A 2456-nucleotide genomic window follows, 5' to 3' on the forward strand; every position below is an offset into this window, starting at 1 on the left:
TATATAGATATGTGTAAATATCTGTGTGTATAAATATGTTTCTGTATATAGTAATAAAAATGTGCAACATGAATCCATCCTATCAGAATATTCTATCACTCTTAACTCCACTAAGGATATTTAAATAAACTGAACCATTTGTTTGTTTTCAGCCAAAAATAAAATAAACTGAAAATTAGTTCAATATTCAGAAAGTTAAAGTTGATTAAAACTGATTCTGTTCCTGCTCAACACATTAAACTGAGCGGAGCTGTTGACCTCCCCAAGATGGCGCCACCAGATCAGGTCAGCGATCAATGGTGGTTCTACTGCGGTGTCTCTCTGGCTCCCCCTGCAGCTGGCATGCGGGGATCCAGGGGCCTCTGGCTTCACTGGTTGGTCCAAATAAAGACCAGTCAGCGACTCTATGTGAGATCAATCTACTATAGAAATAAGATGTGGAGCAAAGCTCCTCTAAAGTTCAGCCTTTCCTCCATGCAGCTCCTGGGCTTTCTGGATGTTTGGCTCTGAATGTTTCCTTTCACCTTCTGCAGGGCCCACAGTTAGAGCTCCATCCAGGGCCGACGGCCTGCAGCCATTTTACAACAGACACACACAGGACTGCGGCCTTCTGGGAAAAAATAAAAACTACAATAAAACAAAACAGAATGTGGAGAAAAGTAGCGAGTAGCTGAGGCTCTGCTTTATGAAACCCAGAACGTGTGAATAGAAGTGAAAAAATCTAAAGTCGTTTTTTCTTAAACTGAGGAGGAAAGGTAGACCTAAGACTATTTACATTTAAAATAAGAAAAAACTATCGTTTTCATATTTTAAGTATGTTTTATTTAATTATCTTATTTGAAGAGAAAAATACTAATTTTTCTGCTTAAATAAAGGGTAAATACAATTAAATAAATTTGTACTTATTTCTAGATCTTTTCTGCATCAGCATGTGTCCCACAGACTGCAGTGAAGAAATGTTATATTTATAGAGTATAGTTTTAATATTCAGTATTTTAAGGATTACTCTTTGATAACGAGTATTCTGATGTATAGAGGAGTTTTATATATATATATATATAGCTTTATTTATGCGTAGAGGCTAGACATTAGAATCCCTTTGAACATAAATCTGCAGGAAGACCGTTCCTGGTTCTCCTGGTCTGGACGGTCAGGACGTCCCCCCAGGTCCAGCCTGTCCCCTCCGGTTCCGGTCCAGGAACTCACCTGGTTCCTGTCGTTCTTCTCGTTCCTCCTCCTCAGGAGGCGGGACGTCGCCCTGCTCAGGTTAAACTGTCTGTGATTGGACGCCTGGTTCATCTGTCTCACCTGGGACAGAAGAAACTTTGGGACCTGAGGGAGGAAACAGGAAGTGATGTCAGAGTTGGTGGGACACCAGTAGCACCCGCACGGGTTCTGAGACTCACGGTCCACAGCAGGTCTTGGTGGCGGATCATGAGTCCGATCAGGTGAGCTCCGCCCACCGCCTCCTCCATCTCACCCCGCTGCTTGCTAATGGAGCGTTTATTTCCACGGTTACGGCGAGTGAATATATTGGGCGCCATCACCATGGAGACATTCCACAGAGACATTCGGTTGTGGTCCTGATGGGAGACCACCTTACCAAGGAAGACCAGCAGGGCCTGTAACCATGGAAACACCTTCACTGAGCATGGCTGTGCAGATTTAAGGTGGAACGATGGGGTCTAAAGGTGGAATTTACCTTGAGGGTGTTTCTGTGGGCTTCAGGAAGAAGCAGCAGAAGCAGCTGCAGAGCCTGGACCTGATGGACCTCAGAGGACACGGCTGCAGGGAGGAAAGCCAACAGATCAGCTGGGAGGGCGGGCTGACCTTTGACCTACCTGTGAGTGATCAGGCACGCACCCAGCAGGGAGCAGAACGTGGACAGGTGCGCGTTGGTCAGCAGGGGCGTCGGCAGCTCCCTGATGAAAAGCTTCAGCAGTCCGGAGGCGTCCACGGGGCGAACTTCAGACCAGTCAAAGATGCTCCAGCACCTGTCCAGCTCCCTGCGCAGGTACTGCAGGAGGACAGAGGAGAAACGGAGGAGGTGGGATGGGACGGACCGGAGACACGGCGGGAAAAAGCACTGAAACATGGCTGAGGCGCGTGACGCGCTCCAGCTGCTCCAGCTGCTGCTCCCTGTGAGGAGCCGAGGCTCTGAGGCGCGTATCCAGGCTTGCTTCATTTGGGGGAGGAGCCTAAATAGATGGCGTCAGAAGCCTGGCTAACGCCGCACCATGTGACCGCTTCAGGAAGTGGTTCAGGTCGCCTGTAAGTCCAGCGGACATTTAAACAGCCTCAGTGTTCAGGCAAGAAGTGGAAGTTTGGAGGAGAGCTGCTGCTGGATAGATTCTACGAATAGATTGGTTGGAAAAACAACCAATCTAGTTGGTGGAAACTAGTTTATTTACATTAAATAATGTAACGATCAAAATGAGAGCGAGCCACTGGTTACA

General features: G+C 47.2%; 1 protein-coding gene across 1 annotated transcript in view; it reads right to left on the reverse strand.

Annotated features, from left to right (window-relative positions):
* Positions 1-2456, reverse strand: part of LOC107100927 (rho GTPase-activating protein 28-like) — a 15288-nt gene that overhangs the window by 649 nt on the left and 12183 nt on the right. The window contains exons 8-11 of the mRNA XM_015399609.1: positions 1864-2017; positions 1703-1785; positions 1407-1622; positions 1207-1332 (exon numbers count right to left, since the gene is read on the reverse strand). Of these exons, the coding sequence (XP_015255095.1) occupies positions 1207-1332; positions 1407-1622; positions 1703-1785; positions 1864-2017 (579 nt within the window). The remainder of the gene's footprint in view (positions 1-1206; positions 1333-1406; positions 1623-1702; positions 1786-1863; positions 2018-2456) is intronic.

Source organism: Cyprinodon variegatus, unplaced genomic scaffold (assembly GCF_000732505.1).
Source record: "Cyprinodon variegatus isolate N-32 unplaced genomic scaffold, C_variegatus-1.0 Scaffold1029, whole genome shotgun sequence".
Classification (NCBI taxonomy): Eukaryota; Metazoa; Chordata; class Actinopteri; order Cyprinodontiformes; family Cyprinodontidae; genus Cyprinodon; species Cyprinodon variegatus.